General features: G+C 41.1%; 2 protein-coding genes across 3 annotated transcripts in view; one reads left to right on the top strand and one right to left on the bottom strand.

Annotated features, from left to right (window-relative positions):
* The first annotated feature begins 8,720 nt into the window (after positions 1-8,720).
* On the top strand, positions 8,721-10,461 carry LOC119651851 (serine protease snake-like). Of its 2 annotated transcripts, none has more exons than XM_038055652.1 (9): positions 8,721-8,868; positions 8,922-9,079; positions 9,139-9,183; positions 9,291-9,388; positions 9,446-9,555; positions 9,628-9,786; positions 9,846-9,928; positions 9,991-10,142; positions 10,201-10,461. In XM_038055652.1, exons 2-9 carry the CDS (start codon positions 9,052-9,054, stop codon positions 10,369-10,371), a joined length of 846 nt encoding a protein of 281 aa, XP_037911580.1. In that variant the 5' UTR covers positions 8,721-8,868; positions 8,922-9,051; the 3' UTR covers positions 10,372-10,461. The 2 variants fall into 2 exon arrangements, with proteins under 2 accessions (XP_037911580.1, XP_037911579.1); XM_038055651.1 differs by having other exon boundaries at positions 8,722-8,868; positions 9,136-9,183.
* Positions 10,462-17,294: 6,833 nt separating this feature from the next.
* LOC119651842 (serine protease snake-like) overlaps positions 17,295-21,056 on the bottom strand; it is a 28,967-nt gene continuing 25,205 nt past the window's right edge. The window contains exons 3-6 of the mRNA XM_038055640.1: positions 18,158-18,267; positions 17,934-18,077; positions 17,600-17,825; positions 17,295-17,544 (exon numbers count right to left, since the gene is read on the bottom strand). Of these exons, the coding sequence (XP_037911568.1) occupies positions 17,371-17,544; positions 17,600-17,825; positions 17,934-18,077; positions 18,158-18,267 (654 nt within the window). The 3' untranslated portion in view covers positions 17,295-17,370. The remainder of the gene's footprint in view (positions 17,545-17,599; positions 17,826-17,933; positions 18,078-18,157; positions 18,268-21,056) is intronic.

The raw sequence follows: 21,056 nt of genomic DNA on the forward strand, positions 1-21,056 counted from the left end.
GAGTTTTTGGAGGACTCATGATTTTTTTCAGATTTTTCGGTTCAGTACTTTCTAAGAATGGGACTGTTGAAGAAGTCATCTCTTTCAAACCCCTTTCTTTTGGAGACAAAGATGTCACTTTGGACTAGTGGCGTGACACGTTTTGATACGAGGTTGCACTGTTGTATTGTCACGTAATTGGCGCTAATGAGAATTCACTTGCCAAGATAGGTCTGAATATTTGGTACACAATGTTTCCATTTATACAGGGCGCGGCAGCATAACTTCCTTTTATCAAAACTCAATGAAAACTATTGTATGCATCGGAAAATATTTATTTATTTTTTATAATGTAGGTACATGTCTAAAGTTTTTATTTACATTGTTTTGAAAATCAAATCTGTTAGGTGACGTCCCCCATTCTCCATATATTGCGTAAACCGATTTCTGGCGGTTGTCATGACTCTTGTTAGCATAGCAGGTGTTATGTTGGCAATTTTTTCTTGGATGTTGGTCTTCAAATCTTGTAGGGTTCTTGGACGGTTCACATAAACATGGGATTTCAAAAAACCCCATAGAAAAAAATCACAAGGGGACAGATCGGGAGAGCGTGCCGGCCATTCCAAATCGCTTCTAATTGAGATAAGGCGCTCTGGAAAGTGTTCCCTCAAAACAGCCATCGATGCTCTTGAAGTGTGTGCTGTTGCACCGTTTTGTTGGAACCAAGTGTCCCCCAAATCCAAATTTTCTAGCCGTGGGAAAAAAAAATTCTGTAGCATGTTTACATACCGTTCCGAATTCACTGTCACTGTAACCTCATTTTCCTCAAAAAACCAGGGACCAATAATTCCAGCTGAGGAAATTGCACACCACACTGTGACTTTGGGTGAATGCAAAGGCTTTTGAAAATGGGCTTCATCGCTAAAAAAAACAATAGCACCCTCGGGAACGACATCAAGAAGAAGCTCACACACGTTCATCCGAGAATTGAAGTCACGATCTGAAAGTTCCTGCACTATCGCCATCTTATAGGGATGAAAATAAAGATCATCACGAAGAATTCTTCTCACAGAACGATCGGATAGTCCAAGGGCAGATGCGTGTTTGCGCGCAGAACGCCGTGGCGATCGCAACATTGACGCTCTCACTGCTTGAATGTTCTCAGGTGATCTAACGGGCCGAGGGACTTCAGTTCTTCCTTTTGTCGCACTTGCAGTTTGTCTGAATGTAGTGACCCATGTAACAATTGATTTGCGGTCTGGGACGGGAGCCAACGGGGCTAAATTAAAGCTATTCCGAAATGCACGCTGTGTTGCAATAACCGAACATCCGCTTGAAAAGTAAACCTCAACGACAAAGGCACGCTCCTCACTATTCCAACGCATGATGGCGACTGAACCGTGTCGGGACAAAACCTTACAGTATCCCTTCTTGAACGAGACCACTAGCGCTCCGCTATGACATCAACTAACTGAGTGGCACGCTTTTTAAAAAAGAAAGTTATGCTGCCGCACCCTGTATATAGCTTGAGGTGTATACATATTGAGTATGACCTGCTATAACTTTGTTAATAATGGTAGTATTTTTACTAACCCTTCCAACAGAATACTGCTTGATATCTTTCTTTGATATAATTGGGCTGTTTTTGCTTTTTTGCTGGTCTTTTTGATTTTATTCGCATATACCGATATTTCGGGAAGTACTTGCTCCCTTCATCAGTGCTACATGCCTACACGCAATTGATTTTATTAAAAACTTATATACTATTCTAGATCTATAACCCTATTCTAATTAATCCTATTGCGCCCCTACATTCCTTTTTTATGTTTCTGCAAAGTTTTACGGATTTAGGATGAACTTTAGGGGGATTTGAAGTAAATTTTCAAAGTAGAGTATTTTGAAGTACATGGACAACCATAATCTGTTTTTCAGATTTTTGGCATGGGCAGTTTCTGAGAAGAGGTCCTTTAAATAAGTGACCCCTTTCGGACTCTCACACTCCTCCCTTTGTCATCCAATGCCAAAACTAATACCTGCTTCAGTACTCCACGAATTTTTTTATTTGATACCTCACGTGGCTATATTCGGTGAAAAAAATGTGCTTGAGTGTGTATGCACTCCCCCTTAAGTCTAACGTATAGCAATGTAATTCTCCGCATGCGTGGAAGTCCACGCCCCGAATTTTGTGAATAGCTGTATCCTTTTCTAAGAAAAATGAGTATGAGAGACAGACAGAGCACTGATTTTAATGAGGTTTTTTTTTTATCAAAACATTAAATTTTGGACCCCAACAACCGCGCCTATCGAAAGAACAGATCTTCATCCATATTGAGGCCGGCATTCAGTTTGAAAACAAAGAATTGAAAAAAGGAACCCGCAATGATGTGCATAACATGCTCTCCTAATGTAATAAGCCTGCTCCCAAACAACTATGGATAGCGCAAAAACAAGGAAAAATCATAAAGGACCTGCAAGAAAAACCGGGGCTTTATTTGAAAGAAGACAACGGAAATGCAGTAAAAATAGTGGAAAAGACATGCCAAGAATGAAGAGTCTACCCTAGATCCGCAAACCTGGCAATGAATTCCGGGAAATTATAACAGCCATAAGTTCGCCCATACAAAATATTGCTAAGTGGCTGTTGAGTAGGTTTAAGGAACAAGGGTACTACCCACTGGGAGAACCATCACAACATTAGGGGAACGACTAGTGACATTCGACATGGACGCCTTGTTTCCCAGCATCCCGGTGAATGAGGTGCTTCTGCAACTGGAGGAGTGGGTACAAAGGAAAAATTCCACATCCTTGACATGGAAACGGAACGCTCGTGAAACATGCGGAAATATGCACGACAGAGACATACCTGACTTTTACAGGAAAGTTCTACAAAGGAACCATATTCATAGACAGAATTGAGAATGATCTATATTCCAAAGACCTGCTCCCTAAATTCTGGACAAGGTATGTAGATGACATTCTCACCATTTTCTATAGAGACAAAGTGGAGAAAATGCTGGAAATCCTGAATAAGGTACATCGGAACTTGAGATTTACAATCGAGATAGATGAAGATGAAGTATTCCCATTTCTAGGCTTAAGAATTATTTGAGGGGAAAAGGGAATCTGTTCTGATAATTATAGAAAGCCTACACACAAACGGCGGACGATTCCGGAAAATGCGAACCACTCCCGCTCATATCAAATGGACCCTTTCTATGTAATGATTCATAGATTGTTTGCCGTGTCCCTCCGTGCTGAAAGATTTATAAAAGAAAAGGAGACCGAAGTGAAGAACAGATTCCAACCATCGATTTTTGAAAGTCTCATGAAGAAACTCCGAAAAGTATGGCCACTGACATCCCACGTCAACAGCTTGGAAGAGAAAAAAGAATACGGGTGTACACTCTACGTTGAAGCTTAAAAGAGTGATGAAAGGGTTGATTTCGACGAACAAAGTCCGCAAATTAAAGCACAAATCCAGCGGGATAAGAAAAATAATGTGTCCACATTCCGAGAAGAGGTATATAGGAAGGACAAAACGAAAAACTAATGCGTTGGGGAAAGCGGGGGGAGGCAGAAACGACCAGGAAGTAGAATAGGATGAAGCGATCCATGAAAGCACAACGCATTATTAAGGAAAGGCACATGGGACAATGTATATATCATCCAGGTATACTGAGGTTAGCCGCGCAAATGAGCTTCGCAAGGGAGGCAAAATATTTTACCACGGCATGGGCAACTTAAAATTGAGGCTTCTTAGAGAGGTAGTAACCCACATGTGTAATTAAATTATCGTATAACAGCTAAATGATCTCTGTGTATATTTAATCTCAAAGAAGAAAATATCAAGTCAACTTTTGTTGATTATGGGCTGACAATAAACTAACACTTTTATGGGAAAATTACATTTTGTAATTCACTTTAAAATGCAAAAGTTTATTTGTGAAAATTGATTAAGTTGTGTAGATGTAATTGCTTTCCAAATGCAAAAATTGTTGTTTTCTTTCTCAAAATTAGCTGTCTAACCTAAATTTCTCGGATTTTAATATACAGAATGTACTAATTTTACTACAAAAAATTAACCTCTGCGATAAAATGTTATTGACACTGTTTTCTTCTAAGTACTGATTTTGGCGTAGTTATAATAGGTCACTAAAAACAAAACATTAAATATAAATGGCTTGTTCATATTATCTCGGCGGAGGCTGCATTTTGACTAATACTAGGCATTTAGGCTCGGACGATCGTACCTACTTAAAAACTAAACGGGCGCTGGTGGTAGTGGCCGGTGGTAGGTCAATGGGAGAATCCCTCCAGAATGGTACAATTCTGCATGTTTTGAACCAGACTGTGTATGTGCTAGAACATCAAGGGAAGCCATGAAGAATTTAGGTACAATACCTGTATCTGACAATATTATGGGAACTACAACCACCCGTTCGAAACGACAAATTTCTTTGATTTCCCGAGCCAGTGGCTCATAGTTTACATTCTTCTCCACGTATTTCCATTCAATGTTACTATTATGGGGGATAGCAACATGAATAATATACGAGGAGTGACTCGTCTTGTCAACTAACAGCATATCCGGCTTCTTGTGAGGCGTATGGCGATCAGCTGGAATTTGCCGGTCTCAATACATGCTGTACACAGAACTATCAAAAATTGTTTGCGGCTCACACCGGTAAATCGGACATGTTCCCGTGATCAACCCATGCTTGAATGCAAGAATCACCTTGCATACAGCATTATGCCTGCTCGTGTATTGAACCGGTGTCATTGCAGTGTAGCCAGAAATGAAATGGTCTCTAACGTCGAACCACACGTTCTGCACTAGTTGTTTTCCACCCGCTTTTTCATTATAAAGTTTTTTTAAGCTCGAGTAACGACCACGTCGTCCTGAATGGTATACATGAATCCCTCCGCCTCAGGAAAGAGCTTCCCAGCAAACAGTCATCTGTTCGACAAATTTAGATCAGCCAATGGTTGGCAAAGACAATTCACGAGTTTACCGTGCATTGATTTCGACTTTCATTCATCGATCCGCTCTCGGTCTGACTTCACGCCATTCAGGGGATTGAAAGATGGATCCTTAAAGTTAGGCGAAATCAGCCCACAGTCTGCCTTGCAAACAGCCGCATGCAAGGGACTCGCCTTTGTAAAATTTTGTCTTGGTCAGAGCTTGGGTGTGGAGGTCACCAATGCTATGTTCGGTATGCGGCTCGTGATAACCTTTACGGATGGCTTGGATTCGACATATGTCTACTATTCGCACCAAACTTCTAAGGTGGTCGTCAGTACCAGCATAAAACTTGATATCATCTAAGTACATCAAGTGTGTCAGCTCGCATTTAGCGTTTAGACCATATTTTAAAGCATTATTCAGTAATCATGAGAGGGCTATGCATTTCCGTGTGTAGCTGGCATTCCGTGTATGGATGGGTTCTGGCACCCTCAGATGAACGCACTGATAAGGTAGTGAGCCACCCTTCTATAACTGTCCGCATATTTTTCTTATATTTTTATTCTTATTTTTTTTTCATATATTTTCCTTTCTTATGTCTTTAAGGTTTTATGTGTCTGTCTGTCACATGCACTTTTCTCCATAACGGCTACAGCGATCCGAACGAAATTTGGTGGATATATGAGGACTAGGATGTGCAGTTTAAAGGGGGGCTCCCGTGCATGTGAAGGGGGAATGGACAATTTTTTTCATCGAATAGACTATATTGTGGAAGCTAATATTAGTTTTGACGTAAACTGTAAAGTGTGCGAGCGAGGAGTCAAAATGCACGCAACTAAAGTGAGACAGGATTCATTTTTGAAAACTACCTAACCCAGAAATCCGAAAAAAAATCAAGATCGTGCGCTTATATGAAATCTAAGCCTGTGTCCTATTCTAATATCTGCTCAAATAAATTTACTAATATGCCTGTGTGAAGCCTATAAAGTTGATTATTATTAATGCAGTGCTTTTCAGATCAACTTTCCTGTCTAAATGGATCTTTGAAAGATAGCGCACAGTTGAATATTTAACTATGTACACGCAGAACTGTCATGCACTTATCGTTCCTCACATAAGGAAACATAAAACCTTTTATATCTGAAGCGCCTTGCTTCTTGTTTCCCGACTTTTTTTTTGCATATTTTCCATTCTTTCCTTTATTTATAGTTTATTTTTTCAGTACCTTTCTTAGAAACTATTAGTTTTTTATAGTTTTTATTGCATTCGATCCTTACGCCTTAAGGGGCGTCCTCCAGTTTTTTATGGTCTGACGATGCAGGAGTGGAAATGTGGATTTTCTCTCTCGATCTCGGCACTCGAGTCCACACTGTATTTTTTGTTTTTAATTTCCAGGTTTACCTCACGTGTTTATCTTTCATTAGGTTCACGTGGTGACCCATGTTTGTATGATTTTGAGGTTCCGATATGGATCCATGTATGGGTATAAGGACACGTGAAGTTTTGTACAATGAGACATGGCCAACGATCAGAATTTTCTTATTTGTTTTGATTTGTAGGATATGAATTGTCCAGAAAGGAAAACGTGCCGTGAGCAATTTAAACAATTCCATAAATGTCCCATGTGTTATAGGATTCGGCGCGGATTCATTTATCTTTTTGACACCTTCCGTTTCACGTAACTCTTTCTTAAAGTACAATATTGGTTGATTTTATATTGGAATAAATAGCGCTTGCTAATTCGACGCAAAAAATCACACGGCGTTAAGTCGACATCTCTGATAAGTTGCAAGGGCAGACACAAATATAGAATTCCAGTATATCTGGAAAAAAAATCTGACACAATTTATGCCGTGTTTTCATGGAAGAGAATTTACTTTTCTCTGTTAACTCCAAATTACCTCTCTTAACTGTCCAGTGCCAAGCTTCCTGCTTACTAGTCTTTCACCTCTGGCTGCTATTTATATTGATCAGCTACTCATTGACCTCCAGGCACAAGTAGTTGTCCTTTTCAAAGACTAGTTGTAAGCTGTCTACACAAAGCATTCTCGCTTAACTCTTGCCGGTAATCATGAGAGAATTCGGTATCCCGACGAAATTAATAAGACTGACTAGGCTGACCCTGACCAATGTGCGAGGCCAGATAAAAGCAGCAGGATCACTCTCAAGACCATTCGACATCAACAACGGTCTACGACAAGGGGATGCGCTATTATGCGTCCTCTTTAACCTGGCACTCGAGAAGGTGATCCGTGATGCTGAGGTGAATGCAAGAGGTACGATTCTCTTCAAGTCCACCCAACTACTGGCCTATGCTGACGATATCGACATCATGGGAAGAACCACCCGAGACGTTCAAACTGCCTTCATCCAGATCGAGCAGGCGGCGCGAGATCTTGGGCTGCACATCAATGAAGGCAAGACAAAATACATGGTGGCAACGTCAGCACCGAAGAAGAATCAACCAACAACATCAAACCGCACTGGTCAAACACAAGCACGAACAAGAATAAGGATAGGGGAATACAACTTTGAGACCGTTGACAATTTCTCCTATCTAGGGTCGAAAATCACAACCGATAACAACTACGATGATGAAATCCGCGCACGGTTGTTGTCAGCCAACAGAGCCTATTTCAGCTTACAAAGACTGTTCCGCTCGAAACGTCTCACCATAGGGTCAAAGCTCTTACTGTACAAGACTATGATCTTGCCAGTCCTCATGTATTCCTCGGAAACTTGGGTTCTTAGCAAGAAAAATTGCGAACTCTTGGCCGCGTTCGAGAGAAGAATCCTCCGAAGAATTTTTGGCCCCCTACATGAGGATGGACGATTCCGTAGCCTACACAATGACGAAATCTATGAGCGATACCATGACCGTCCGGTTGTGGATAAAATTCGGCTCAATAGGTTACGGTGGGCGGGTCACTTAATCCGTATGGATGAAGATGATCCCACCCGGAAAGTCTATAAGGGCAATATCTATGGTAGGAAAAGAAGACGAGGCAGACCCTGCCTAAGATGGAGCGATGGCGTGGGCCAGGACGCCAGACAACTTTTAGGGATATCGAATTGGTGGACCTCGGCGCAAAACCGGGATGTCTGGAGCTCCTTATTAAGGCAGACCTAGACCGGATACCGGTTGTTGCGCCGTTGATGATGATGGTAATCAATATATCGTCCTATCTAGTTGACTGTAATGCTAGCAATAGCACATTGATCAAGATAAAAGAGATTAAATAAAAAATATTTATTGGAAGAAAACAAAGTTTTGTGTATATTTATTTTGATGAATGCATATTTAGATATTAAGTGGATGCACCAGGTCTTTGGGATAGAGGATATCAACAAGATATTATGTCGTAGGACGGGAGTTGACACCCCAACAAGCCGATAACGGAAATATCCCTTGCGAACAGTAAAACCTCTGAACACTACATTCCTTTAGCTTAATTGAAATGGAAGTAATTCACACAAATGGTTGACGACCGTGTGTCTGAGATATTTTATTTTGAATAAAAAGATATAGAACCATGAATAAGGTTTTATTTCACACATTCAAAGCACATTCCTGCCTCTAATCTATTACTATTCTGACGTTGGCACGAAACTCGGCTTTACTGCTTTTATGCTGTCCTTTATATGAAAGTTGTATGTATATATATACAATACTCTAATAATTGTATACTCATATGTATATGGCCACATATGTAATCCCAAGATAATCTTTAACTAAACTGTGGAAAGTTTACAAAACCCATTGCAATTAAATGAAACCGGTCTTGAGACAGTGCTCATCTCAATAATGGGCTTAAGAATACCAAGAATAGGAAAAAATATATTTGAAATGAATACGTGAACCATTGTTTACTCTGGAAAATCCGCGGTTGCTTCAATCAAGTTTCAAGCTTAACAAACATAGCAAGGTAAATATAAAACTCGTTCAAAATAGCACTGCATAAAGTGTTACTTTTTGTAGCTGAGATAAAAGATCTTGACCAGTTCAAAAAAGGACTAGCAAAGCGGCTGAATAAAACATTTGTGCAGACAACGCAATTTGCAGTAGCGCTTCAAGGTTCGCTGAAGTTTCATCAGCTAAGCAAGTCAAAATGAGGACTGTAATTTTCCTAGCAATTGGTAAATTTTTTAATATTAGTAATGCATAAAGATTTTTGCATAATATTCAATTATAGTAGTTTTCAGTTCCGCTAAATCCCAGTCAGAGTCGTTGAGTGCAAAAAGTGAGTGCATTTTGTGAAGAATTCAAATCGTTTTTCCAAATAATCACCTTGATTTGTGTCTTTTGATTATTCTATCCATAATCTGTTTTGATGTACATACATAATAGAATGCCAGGAGTTTTATTCAACCGCTGACAACAAACAATTTAAGGAACCATCTGAAAGTGGGCTAGAACTGGCTGAATCTGATGAATTTCCTTATATGGTCCGTATTAGTTTTGGAACTTATCAGTACATTTTCACGATTTAAATAACATTGCAGGTGGCAATCGGATGGAAGAATAAAGATGGATTAATTGATTATAGATGTGCAGGAGTTTTGATAGATCCAAAATTTATAGTGGCGCCTGCGTATTGTGCAGCTTATCAAGGGTAAAACTATTCCTGGATGATCTAGTGAACAAGATTAATTTAGGTATATACCCCACTTTGTTGTGATTTCAGTGAAAAACCTAGTGTTGTGCAAGTGGGAAAGACTCAATTAAATGAACCTTCGCAAGCAGAAGACTCTCTCCCAATAAAAAATATTATAGTTCATCCTGACCGCAAAGAAGATACATTTTATAATGACATTGCCCTTTATGAATTGGAAGCCCCTGTGGCGTGAGTATTATTTCTGTAACAATTAATTCTCGGAATAGTGATTCAAATTCCTATTTTAGAAAATTGCCAGCTTGTCTGTGGGATGAGGCCGAAATTTCTAACGCAGAGAATACTTTAGTAACATACGATCGAAATGAAACTGGCAAGATAAATTTTTGATTGAGAAAATTTCATGACTGTAATTTCTCCATATTTTTTTCATAGAAAGCGAAAAAGCGGATAAGCTTATAAAAATCAAGACCAAATTGCATCCCAATGATCAATGTATGGAATTTTATAGAATTTTCCCTAACGCTGATAAAGGAATCATGGATACACAACTGTGTGCTGTAGAAATAAACACAAAGGATTGTCGGGTATATAAAAGGATCTCTATTAAACGTCAATGGGATTAACACTTTATTTCCTTTCCAGATACAAGCGTCTGGACCATTGTTATTGCAAAAGTTAGATGACAAAAAATCAATTCCTTACGTTATTGGAATCAGCTCATTTACAAGTGAATGTTCGGGAGATTCAGCACCTTCCATTTATTCGAAAATTCCTGCATATGCGAAGTGGATAGAGTCGGTTGTTTGGGTGTAAATGAAAATGTGATAAAAAATGCAATCATTTAAAATCCATGTACATAGCTTGCTATTCAAAAATACATATGTGTACAAGTGTTTGAATTTATATGTAGGTATGTGTACAATCGCGCCTAAAAGACCGACCATTATGTTCAGTTAAATATATTTTCAGTATTATCTTATCTTGGGACTGTCAAATTTTTCAAAGATGTCAAGAGATGACGGCTTTACGGTTTCTTACCAGAGCAGAGGCAAATCGTCAGACGCTGCCTCACCTCTGCCCTGAGAGCAGCGTGACCGTAGTGGCTCACAGATGTTAAATGCTCATTTATATAATTCGTAGAACACGACATGCCTACGAATTATATTGAGCGCAAATCCGCCGTATTGACCAGAGCTTGGCCAGAGCTGAAAATATTTTCTTTTTTTGAGAATGATGGGGTCCTAAGTCCGCGTCCAGGGCAGAGGTGAGGCAGCATCTGACGATTTGCCTTTGCTCTGGTAAGAAGCCGTAAAGCCGTCATCTCTTGACATCTTTGAAAAGTTTGGGTGCAAGCCCTAAGCTAGGGGTCCGTGGACCAGGAAAGAGGAAGTAAGTTGCTCCCCATTTGGTCCGATCCAGCATTAAGTTGATGCGGACTCAGGACCCCATCATTCTCAAAAAAAAAAATACTGTCAAACTTTGGTCAGAAGAAAACTGACTCTTGCACGACTGAATTGTTGGCATACATGTAGAATGAAGACCCACAAATACGGGGGGGACCCAAAAATCGGGAATTTCGTCATATCTTCTTTATTTCTCAATATTTTTACAGCAAATTTTGATCACCTTCAAAGTATTCGCACTTCTCCAAACGATTCTTCCATTGTTCAAAAAATTTTTTAAATTCACTCATCGGGATGTCCTTTAAGCCTTACAGCGATTTTTGTTTCACCTCCTCCACAATGGCAAAACGCTTTCCTTTCATATTCCTTTTGAGCCTGGGAAACAAAAGGAAGTGACAGGGGCTAGATCCGGTGAGAAGGGGGGGGGGGGGGGGGTGGACAAACGGTGTCATCGCGTTTTTGGGCAAAAATTGCTTCACGGAAAGGGCGATGTGAGCCGGCGCGTTGTCATGATGGAAGAACTAGTCGGCTGTGCGCCAAAGATCTCCCCTTTTCTTCCGGATACTCACCCTCAATCTTTTCAAAACCTCCAAGTAGAACTTCTGGTTGACAGTTGGACTCGGGGGAATGAACTCCGCGTACACAACACCTCTGCAATCGAAGGAACAAATGAGCTTAACTTCACTTGGCAAGCTTTTTTGGGACGAGGAGAGCCAGCTGTCTGTCAGCTTGATTGGTGCTTTGTTTCGGGGTCGTATCCATAGCACCACTATTTATCACCAGTAATCACCTTGGAAACAAATTCAGGGTCCTCTTCGACCTGATTTTGAAGCTCAAAACACGCTTGAAGTCGACGCTCCCTTTGCTCGTGTGTGAAAAGGCGCGGCACGAATCTGGCTGCAACCCTTCTCATGTGCAAATCTTCGGATAAAATGCTCTGAATTGAACTCCATGATATTTCCAACATCTCACAGAGTTGATCAATGGTTTGGCGATGGTCTTCACGAACGAGGGCATTGATTTTGTTGACGTTTTCATCAGTTCTTGACGTTGAGGGGCGTCCTGAACGAAGTTGGTCTTCAATAGACATTTCTCTATTTTTAAAAAGTGAAAACCAATCGTAAACTCTGGTTTTACTTAAGGCAACAACCCCATAAGCAGCCTTAAGCATTACAATAGTTTCCGCGGCCGATTTCCCCAACAGGAAACAAAATTTCACAGTCGCGCGTTGTTCTCGACAATCTACCATTACGTTTTCGCCGAAATGTAAAAAGTCGTTTTACTAGAAAAATCACACAGGCGAATCGATGCACTCACAGCGACACAACTTCGCGGACTTACGCAGGTGGCGTAACACTAACGGACATATGGTTAAACAATAGGTTCCCCCAATCTTCCTCCCCACCACAGCGTAATTCCAGGAACTTTTGGGTCCCCCCTCGTATAAGGCAAATATTGTCATGGGTGTATGACAAAAGGCTGGCAGAAGGGTTAAAATTGCAAAAAATACGTAAAATTTGCATATTTAAACGTACTTTGACGATTCGCATTTATATATATATATCCTTCATGCTAAAGCGTCTACTTCAATTGACATGGGAGGACGGCGCCCGGTATTTGGCAAGGGTTCTTGATACATGGAAGGCGTCAGAACGTAAGCAAGTTAGTCCGAGGAAAAGAAATAGGTGTCTGCACCCTAAATACTGGCACCCTAACTGGAAAGATCGAGGAACTCGCAAGAGCCCCTGGAAAAAGGCGCATTGATATCTGCGCTCTGCAAGAAACCCGATGGTGTGGTGCCAGAAGCTCCAACTTAGGACGCGAACGCGGTAGAATTGGCTATAAAATTCTCTATTTTGGTAGACCATACACTCAATAAGACAATGATCTTGCCAGTCCTCATGTATTGCCCGGAGATTTCGGTTCTTAGCAAGAAGATTTGCGAACTCTTGGCCGCGTTCGGGAAAAGATTCCTCTGAAGAATTGTTGGCCCCTACATGAGAATGGACCTTTCCGTAGCCTATATAACGACGAAATCTATGAGCGATACCAGGACCGTCAGATTGTGGATACAATCCGGCTCAACGAGAAAACTGCCTTTTGGCAACTTCTCGATGAAAACGTCCCGTGCCTGCTGACGACTATATAATCATTGCCGGTGACCTTAATGATCATGTGGGTGAAAAATCAGACGGTAACAGGTACCATGGGGAAAGGGGTTTGGAGTGCGCAATGAGGGTGGCGAGCGTATAGTCGATTTTGCAGACTCCCATGATCTTGTACTTATGAATACATGGTTCATCAAACGATTGTCTCATCTTCCTACATTTTATAGTGGGACCAGTAAAACGCACATCGCCTATATTCTCATAAGACGTCGACATTTTACCACCGTCATTGACTGCAAAGCCGATCCCTATGAGACCATCGCATCTCAACGTTAGCCACTGAATGCCGTCCTGCGAATCAAGCTACCAATAAAACAGTGTGAGGAATGCACTGGCTCGCCACGTATTAAATGGTGGCGATTTCGTGGACAGAAAAAAGAAGTAATTTCACTTACACGATTACCAACCGTTACGAATGCGGAAGAATCGTGGAACCAAATTAAAGACACGATCCACCCAGCGGTCTCTGCAACCCTCGGGGTCACCAGGCTAAGAAGAGGGTACATCAACCGAGAAAGTTGGCTTTACAATGATGATGTTGAAATGAAAGTCCGTGAAAAGAAATGCTTCAATTACAAGTTTCTTGACGATAAAACACTGACCAATTGGCAAATTTATAAGAATGCCAATGGAAGCAAAGATAGCGATCGTTATCACCCGAGTGGCCCATTACAAAGATCTTTACGATAAACTGGAAATTCGGGATGGCAAGAGAGATCTGTGTCGCCTTGTCAAAAGCTGAAATGAACGCACCCAGAACATCGAACACTTCTGTTGCGTTAATCACAAGAACGGAACTTTGCTTACTGATCATCTAGCTGCGGCGGATAGATGGCGAGAATATTTCGAACAGATTTCAACTGAAGAATTTGTTCATCCTCCACTTCCACATACATTTCCGACATTTGGAGCAGTACCACATGTCAGCGCAACTGAAGTCGAGGGCGCAATAAAACGAATGAAAGGATTTGACGACATCGCATCTGAGTTCTGGAAAGTGAAGACCTAGGACCCAACACTTTGGCTCAGCGAATTCTTCAAACGGGTCACTGAGGCAGGTAGAACACCATCTGACTGGCAAGAAAGTACCACAGTTACAATATGGAAAAAGAAAGGTAGTCTAGCAGAATGTTTAGTTTACCGCCTGGTCCGTATTTTTTAATGCATTCCTGACAACTGTATTCACGAAATCGTTGAAATAACCGTGAATCAAGTCAGATTTGTGAAGAACTGTGGAACTACTGACGCAATACACGCTGCGCGGTTACTCATGGAGAAACACCGTGAGAAGCATTACTCTCTTTACATTGCATTTCTGGATCTAGATAAAGCGTTTGAACATGTGCCACACGAACTCATATGGTATGGTCTACAAGAACACTTGGTGTCAGGTGAACTTGTGCGCTGGGTTCAATTGCTCTACCACGATCCGAAAAGTAAAGTTCGAAGTGTGGCGGGTATATCAAAACCACTTCGTGTCTCAGTTGGTGTTCATCAAGGAAGCACCCTCTCACCACTCCTCTTAGTTCTTGTTATGGACACTGTCACATGGGACATCCAACGTCCAGCGCCCTATACACTGCTCTATGCAAATGATGTTTTCCTAGCGTCTAATAGCAAAAATGATCTCGACCAACTTGTCCAAAAATGGAATTATCGCCTCAATAACACGGTCTCAGATTGAATCGGAATAAAATTAAATTTGACGACCGATCCCCATGAAACAGGCACAATCACTGTCAGCGGCAGTGATCTACCTAGGACTGATTAATTTAAATATCTCGGGTCAATGCTATCTGCCAATGGGGACCTGCGTTATGAAATTGCTTCACGCATTAACGCAATCTGGATGAAGTGGCGTTCCACAACTGGTGTTCTTTGTGATTGACGTTTCAACATACGTCTCAAATCTAAAACTTACTGCAATGTCGTAAACGATCAAAAGGCCGGCCGAAACAACGGTGGCTTGATACGCTGGATGCGGATTTTAAAGCCTCATGCATCCGGGTCAATTATTTGAAAGAACCGAATGACGAAGCCGATCATGACAGGACAACTCTGCTTGTGAACGGGACAAAGACTGAAGAAAAAGCAGATCCTTCACGCATACAGGATGTGTCAAAATTATCGGATAAAATGTATGCCAGGCGATTCTTCATGCAATTCTAAGCAAAAAATATTCAGTATTTTTTTCGATTTCTTAACCCCTCAGCTGCCAAAGTAGAATATCTTGGGAGTATACTGCAGAAATAATAGGCAGAAATTCTAAATATTTACCGAGTTATACCAAATAGTTGATGTTGATGAAATCACATTTTTTCAAATGGTGGGAAACACAACTAAAACTTTGTTGAACCGATTAAGCTGACATTTTTACATACTATTCTATAAAGCACCAGTTCTGGGTCCCCCACGATTTCCCAAGACGCTAATATTCCTCCTCTACTGTTCTTTCTTTCTTTCTTTCTGCGCCTGAGTCTCTGATCTCTTGAAAAACCAACGAAAATTTTCTTCTTTCAACTGTTAGGTGTTTGCCGGCTATCAGAATATTAAGAGGAGCCGTTTGTCACTTCAAAAGAAATGTATTGATGATCATTGACTGTGAAATCCAGTACTTTCTACGATTGGCTACTGACAGCCAATCTCTGTAGCAAAGGTTTCATCAGGGATAGTGCCCTCGCAACCAAGATGTCGGAATGTAGGGTAGTTACTGATATTTAGGACATTAAGTCCTGTCTTGGCTTTCTTCAAAATGTGGGTGCCTCGAAAATCTGGTTAAGATATGCTGCATCCGAATGCTCCAGGGTTAAAGTCTCCTCCGAGTAGAACTTTTCTTTTCGTGTTTCTAATCTCGTCCTCCAAGGCGTCGAGCCTATTCCGAAAAGTGAACATATATTTGTTCAGTATGAGGTAAAAAGTCACTTTCGTATGAAGAATCCAAACGAAGCCATCTTCTCGACCAGCTCATCTCCAAAACCCGCACTCGCCAGTTAACGGTAACTTCCACCTGCATAGTAGCAGTGCCAGATATATCGGTATATCGTAATGGTGAGCTCCTATCGCGGTACTGTTTGCTAGGAAGCAACAAATCAGCTCTTCTTTCTTTCCCCATCTGCCCCATGAGGTCGTTAGCAGTTGCACTCCTATGCATGATTGCATGCAGGATGTAGATCGTGGTGATTTGCTTTTCGCTTTCTATAACTCTCTTTTGAAGCCCTTGCAATACCCTTAACTGGAAACTTGAGCCACATCTCCTTTGTACAAATAGCGGGAAACAACATTTTGCCGACTCCCAAGTCTTTGCTTTGCGTCTGAGTTTGCACACTAATAACATAGAATGCTTTTGTCCGTAGGCCCAGCCTTAAAATAGCGGGTTGGAACTGTCCTTCGTCTTGTTTATTTTCCCGTAATGGCCAATTTTTATCTACTGGAGTTGACAGTCGTAACCCCCATCTTGAGGTTGCTCACATCTGGATAATCCTTTTTTATCGTTATTTCATTGGTGCAGATGGGTTCAACCAAGGGAAGCACTGCTTTCACCCCTTCAGTTCCCTGATCATCGTGATTGTCTATACGAAGAGGGAGGTCACGCGTATGTTGACACACGTCCTTTTGGAAGTTTGTGATCAGAGCTGGGATCAGGCGCTACTCAGGAGTCCATCTTAACTGAGCCTGCACTGTCAACTTATTAGTATCGCAGCTTCGAACGCACTTCAAACCCGGCCAAGATGGTCATCGGGACGGAAGTAGCTTTAACAACCTGAAAACAGTTTTTAATAGATATTACCCTCGAGTATCAGGGTAGCAGAATGCCACAGTTGTCAGCTCATGTGGAAGCTATTCCGAATCATTTGCGAAATCATTAATTTATGCCATGTCAGGTCGTCATGGCTATCGCCGCTCACGTTAGTTCACCAACACCGAGGCTATCAACTGGGAGGTGTAAGCTGACTTGATTCGGAAATAAGAAGGAAAGCTGTCATCCAGAAACTTTGTCTTGTCTGTCCTTTGACCACCAATCAATTACAATAAAGCAAGAAAATGGACAATTAGATATACAACTTTATTGTGGAGAATGCTGGGCGAATCTTTCTATATTGAGGGAGGATGTGATATTTTTTGAAATTATATATGATACCTATCATTTGCATACAAACACGACATATTTCTTACAAAAGTGGAAATAAATTTTTATTCAAAATATTCTGGTGCATAGTATAATCGTTATAATTAATTATTGACTAAACTTCTCTAATGAGTATGGGCTCAATCCAATCCAAATAAGACGATAATTGTGTGTGAACAACGGGGGTGGACTCGTTGCAGTATTGCCCATAAGAAGTTATCCCAACAAGTAAGGGTCTGCCAGAGGAGCCTGCATCACCGCCCAGGCGAATAAATTCTCCGGAGTCATTCTGTAAATTAACTCATTATAAATTTCGCATGGTGAATTATTAATAACAATCTTACTTCGCATTTGTCTTTGTCATCACTACAAAATATTTCTGCTGTGACACCGCTTGGTAATTCCAGACTTTTCCCAAGTTGCCGCGAGCAAGTCTCGTTATCCAGACGAGAAATATTTTTCGCATGGACCTGCTTCATTTCTTGATCGGAAAATCCTAATTTCGTAAGCTGGGCGTTGGGAATTTTAGGTAGATGCCATAAGCAGGCGGGTCTGAGTAGTTTTGTTATCCTAATAGTAAACATGGTTATGATTATTTTATAGTGGAATACGTATTTAACCAAACGTTCAACTTAGCTGGTGATTTTAACGATACATGACGCAGCTACTAATACTTACGAGATATCTGGGTTAATTTTAATCAATGCTAAATTATGATATACTTCGGAAGCCTTAAAGTCTGGGTGGATGAAAATGGTGGAAATGTTAAAGAGCTTCTTAGGTGAATTTGTAGTCGTTACTTTAATCACATTCGGCAAAGAACTGTAATTGAGATAAGTAAAATAGCGTATCCTCTGATAATCCAAAAATCTACTAATTTTTGAATACTTTAACGTGCTCACCTTCTCGATTTAATGCACTGAGCATCGGACAGTATGATTTTCTTGGTTAAAACTACTCCAGTACAATTCCAGTCAACTTTGTCGTTTTTATCTTTCCAACCAACGCCAACCTGCAAAGAAAAAAATAATTTAGTTAATGATAAGTGAAGTATTACAATAAATATTAACAGAGAAAGTTCTCGTATAGCATATACATATATATATAAACTGCAGAGACGAAGTCAATTTAGTGCTTCTACCATATAAAAGCCCATCATAAATCGCATACGTTGAAGCTAACCCCCACTAAAGCAAGACTGCTTTTGAGAAAGAACAACGACCAATTCATAAAATAATATACATACATAGATATTCACAAGATCTAAGCTACTTTACGGTCATTACCAGGCTGAGTTTTTGCTAATCCTGGAGAATCTGGTTCTACTCTTTATCGGGTCATTTTTCCCACCGCTACCAATGGTTGAACTGATAACTTACCAACCCAGAAGGAAGTGTATGCCACAATGTGATGGGCGATGGTCAAGTGACCATTCTGAGTATTCAAAGGATTCCGTACATTCCCGAGTCCCTAATGTAAAGGCTAGCAAGAAAGTGTCGACTGAACACTTCGATGGAGCTTTAATATTTGCAAGTAAACTTGTAGGTGCTTTTTGGATAACTCTCTCTTCTTGGTTGTCTCTGGCCACTCAGGATGGTCGCTTGTCCGCCGATTATCACATCTTGTCATTACGAAAGGCGCTCAACGGGGGCCCAACATTATAAACCAAGTTTATGACTTAAGATTCTTTTGGTTCCAACGAATAAACCAATGGAAGATAGGCTACTCCGGCTCCCAATTTCGTTTTAGTTTGTCGGATAGAAATATTTTTTTTTTTGTTGGGGGTAGGGTAGGTGAATGCATTCACGCACACAGTGTTGGACTCCCGATTCGGTACGTCGTCGGACTACCAACTAAACACCTCCCCATCGTCGCTGCTAGCCTGGAACCGTTTGTCACATTACTTGGGGCCAGCCCCCGAACTCTCCCGCCTTGCGGAGCCTTCAAATCAGGGAATTCCTTTCACCAACGGGAGGGGAGAGGAGGAAGGGTACTGTCAGTTCAAGGAACTCCCTGCCATCCGGCTCCTCCACCGGTCGAATTCTATCAAAGTCGGATAGAAATATAGTACAGTAGTTTTTTAACACTGTTCCCGGTTGAACTTGACTTCATCTTTCAAATTTTGGGCTTCATACCTTTCTGCCCAGAAGCAAGTGCTCCTATTCCTCATTTTCCCTTCCCACGTTGTAGAGCAGAGTTTCCTGTCGTATCCTCGTTAGTATACCTCAAGAGCTGGTTGTTTCTTATGTTTGTCTATTGAACTTAAAGCCTCGTAGGTGATTGCCTTCCAGGATTTTCTGGATTTTTCTCACTCAGGATGTACAGGCCTTTGTGGCTATATACTGAAAAGTATTGCCTTCCTTGTGAAACGGCAGTCGCTTCGTTCAGTAAATGAAAATTTAATATTCTTTCTTCTTCGTCGAGATGAAGTGGCGGGTGAGATGAATCTTTAATGGAATACAGAAGCAGTCGAATAAATGCTGAGCCGTTAAGTCCTCACGAAATCATCCTCACTTCATTTTCGGATTCCAAACGAAGAAAATTCAATTCCCGCTATCCTTTTTATTATCTTTTGACATTCAAAAACTCGATAGATACTTCTCCGTTTAACAACGCACTATGCGCGGGGTTTTCTGCGTACATGATGCACCCAATTTTTAAGTTGGGATGGCATTTTGGCCATCCTTGAGTTTTGTGGAAGGTTATCTGGGAGTTGAATATTTAGGGTGAGAGGAATCCTTAATGTAAATTGTTGAAAGTGTTCGGTATTTCCTATCGATTATTTGCTGATTAAAACAAAAAACTATATTTTCGCTTTGATACTAGATAAAAGGTTACTTCATAATGTTATTTACATAGCATGCTGCTCACAAGCCCAGCTAAAGGAGGAGGGTTTGAGGGAATGTACTATCCTCAGTAAAACGAAAATAAAGTACAGAGATCAGGGAAAGAGTTAAAAAAAAATATATTTGGAGTTATTCCACTATGTTAAATCCTACCCGCGACAGATCGACTAAGAAAATGCATTCAATATCGTTAAAAACAAAATGATGGGGTTGAGTCACAAGCCTGGAAAAAATATAAGGGCATTCACCTCAGTTGAGGTGGTAGAAACGGCCCCGGTGCTGTCGAGAAATATGCAAGGATTTTTGACGCATGAACGACGTCATGGCGTAAGTAAATTAGTCTGAGCAAATCCCTTCTTGCCAAGAGCATCAGCCCATACCTCTTCGTCGTAGAACAGAACGCATTGCGCTGCATTCATTAGAAGAGAACCTCAGATGTTTGCCACTAGCCGACTTATGGCCGGAACTCCAGCTATAGCTTTGGCTGTTGCTGCTTTAATTTGCTCGAAAAAGCTCGTCTTGTAGTCTAGCATCAATCCAAGGTACGGTCAGGTTTCGACTTGATTATCGGCTCGTCGATCGATATGGGACGCACGGTTGGGACTCTCTTTTTAGTCCAAATGACTACTCTAGGTTTTCCCAGCGTAAGACTAAATCATAAGCAGTGATTCATCTGGTAACTCGTCGCATCAATATGCCAAGTCAACAAGGTCCTCATCCACATCAGTCAGGATCTCCTTTTCCTTTGCTGATCAGCGCATACTCCGCCATCTTCCAGTGCCTCTTTCACGCAAAAATTGAATTGCTCCAGCAGAGGGTCCGCCGCGTCGTTCACGCTGCTGTCATCAATCCGTACGGAATGTGCAGGTAACAGTCCAGGTACAATAAGGTCCATCTGTTTAGTCTTAACACAAGGTTTCCGCAGTCTCCTCCATTCACCTCGTGGACTAGGCCT

The sequence above is a fragment of the Hermetia illucens genome, chromosome 3, assembly GCF_905115235.1.
Source record: "Hermetia illucens chromosome 3, iHerIll2.2.curated.20191125, whole genome shotgun sequence".
In the NCBI taxonomy this organism is placed as follows: Eukaryota; Metazoa; Arthropoda; class Insecta; order Diptera; family Stratiomyidae; genus Hermetia; species Hermetia illucens.

What these genes read in the sequence shown, in the direction of transcription:
- LOC119651851 (XM_038055651.1), top strand. Translation starts at nt 9,052, where the DNA reads ATGAGGACTGTAATTTTCCTAGCAATTG. An exon ending in TGTAATTTTCCTAGCAATTG is followed by an intron (nt 9,080 to 9,135) that starts GTAAATTTTTTA and finishes ATTCAATTATAG; the next exon opens with TAGTTTTCAGTTCCGCTAAA. An exon ending in ATACGATCGAAATGAAACTG is followed by an intron (nt 9,929 to 9,990) that starts GCAAGATAAATT and finishes TTTTTTTCATAG; the next exon opens with AAAGCGAAAAAGCGGATAAG.